Source organism: Nanorana parkeri, unplaced genomic scaffold (genome assembly GCF_000935625.1).
Source record: "Nanorana parkeri isolate BGI_ZX_2015 unplaced genomic scaffold, ASM93562v1 scaffold4360, whole genome shotgun sequence".
In the NCBI taxonomy this organism is placed as follows: domain Eukaryota; kingdom Metazoa; phylum Chordata; class Amphibia; order Anura; family Dicroglossidae; genus Nanorana; species Nanorana parkeri.
In genome coordinates, this window is record NW_017310623.1 from 4,299 (window position 1) to 6,665 (window position 2,367).

General features: G+C 51.4%; 1 protein-coding gene across 1 annotated transcript in view; it reads right to left on the reverse strand.

Annotated features, from left to right (window-relative positions):
• Nucleotides 1–739: 739 nt before the first annotated feature.
• LOC108803865 (thyrotropin receptor-like) overlaps nucleotides 740–2,367 on the reverse strand; it is a 5,490-nt gene continuing 3,862 nt past the window's right edge. The window contains exon 2 of the mRNA XM_018575661.1: nucleotides 740–2,138. Coding sequence (XP_018431163.1) covers nucleotides 740–2,138 — 1,399 coding nt within the window. The remainder of the gene's footprint in view (nucleotides 2,139–2,367) is intronic.

Here is a 2,367-nt window from a genome sequence, read left to right on the forward strand (position 1 = left end):
CAAGGTGGCCTTTCATGGCAAGATGGCCGTCCAGTCAAGGTGGCCTTTCATGGCAAGATGGCCGTCCAGTCAAGGTGGCCTTTCATGGCAAGGTGGCCTTTCATGGCAAGATGGCCGTCCAGGCAAGGTGGCCTTTCATGGCAAGATGGCCGTCCAGGCAAGGTGGCCTTTCATGGCAAGGTGGCCGTCCAGTCAAGGTGGCCTTTCATGGCAAGATGGCCGTCCAGTCAAGGTGGCCTTTCATGGCAAGGTGGCCGTCCAGTCAAGGTGGCCTTTCATGGCAAGGTGATGTCTGAGATGGGAAAGAATGTTCTGGAGACGGTAAAACAAATGGAAAAGGTTTATTTTTAGTCAGACGGTCTCGGTGAAGCTGTGATGGATATTTACAGAAAGTATCACGTCCTCAATTTCCACCCATCAGCATAATTTGATTTCTAACGTGTTGTTTTTCTGCACAGGGTGTCTGGTGGCCGGACCCCTTGTGTAATCATTTCCCAAAAACTGCTGTAGAGCCCCCTGAAGCCGTCCAACGCACAAACCCAAACAGTGTGCGCCCCGTTGAAGTATATTACCGTGAATGCCCCTAAACAGAACGCCGTACAATCCCTCACCGGATCAAATGTCCAACTCAGCCCAAATCTACACCTCTGATGATGCCGAGCCGTCTCACGGGACGTCTCATCCCCCTAAACCTGCCCTCAAAATGAGTACTGGTTACTGCAATGTGTTTTTAGGGGGTTTACAGCACAGTCTGGTGGCTGTCCTCCAGTAGGGCTGTCTGCGTTCCCACCACAGACTGGTCGCTTCTAAGGAAGTCGGGAACGTTGGCCAAAGTCTGTCCGGTACTGCCGTTGCTTCTCTGACCGTAGGAGCCGCTGCTGTTCTTAGCAGACACGGTCTGTCCGCGATACACCTGAGCTTGGTGCTCACAGATGCCAAACTTGCTAAGGAGGATGAAGACATCCCTGCGGAAGGCCTTGGTGAAGATGGCATACAGGAAAGGGTTGGCACAGGAATTAAGGGGGTACAAGAGTACCAGAAGTATCTTGGAGTTGGACACGGTGATCAGCGGCTCGTTCATTATGGCGGACAAGGCATAGAAGGAAATTGGCGCCATGCAGAGGAAGTCTGTGAAGATGAGAACCGCCATGCGCTTTGCGATTTTTGTATCTTTGTCCCCGGATTTGTAGTGCGGGTTGCGGACAGTGATGTAGATCTTGATGTAGCAAGCGCAGATTATAACGAACGCGACGATGTTGAGCATTAAAACGAAGACGATGTAGGCCTGGGAAAGCACTGTTTCTGTGTCCATCGGTAAGCAGATACTAACCTTCACGTAGCTGCTAATCCCAACCAATGGTAAAAGAGCCAAAAACAAGCAAAACGCCCAGCCGCCCAGCATGATAAACAAGGCGTGCCGGAGGCGGATCTTGCGATCCAGGCGCATGGCAAACGTTATTGCGTACCAGCGCTCTAAAGTGATCACCGTCAGGGTGTAGACCGAGAGCTCACTGGCAAAGACGGTGAAGAACCCGGCTGTGTTACAGCCTGCTCCTGTCTGCCAGTGAATGGCGTAGTTGTAATATTCAGAGCGGGTATGGAGGTCCTCGGAGGCGATGAGGAGAAGGTAGATGCCCATGCAGAAGTCAGCAAAAGCCAAGTTACACATAAGAAACCGCGGCACGGTCAGCTTGTAATGGCTGGTGAGCAGAATGAACAAGACAAAGGCATTGCCCAAGATGGCCAGGAGATTGACGAACCACACGATGACCCGCAGGAAGTCGTACCCCATGATGTCCTCGCAGGGGTTGAACTCGTCAGGTTCCGGAGTGCACACCAACTTCTCATTGCCACCGCAGATAATATACTCGTAATGATTCTCAAAGGTTTGTGTATAATGCTCCTGGGCGTTCTTTATCACTCGCCCAAAGCCCAACTCTTCCTCCCCCTGGTCCTCGTAGAAGACGGAGTAGTGGCGGCTGCTGTGAAAGTCGCTGAATTTATTGTTGTCAGTCGGGTCAGAATCTCCATCCATGTAATCTTGGAAGTACGGGCCAATGCCTATGTAGGTCCTCAGAGAACGCTTCGTGTGTGTGTTCTGCACGGAGGTCCGATTGCAGAGGAAAGCCTCCAGATCACTGCAGGAGGAGAACAAAAGTCAAAGATTCAACTGCAGAGAAATGTGCGGACATCAAAATAAAGATCTCATCTAGTAGAGGCGCCACTGTGTCCCTACCCAATCCTATCTGCCCTCTAATATTCTGCCCTCCAATATCTGCCCTCCAATATCTGCCCTCCAATATCTGCCCTCCAATATCTGCCCTCCAATATCTGCCCTCCAATATCTGCCCTCCAATATCTGCCCTC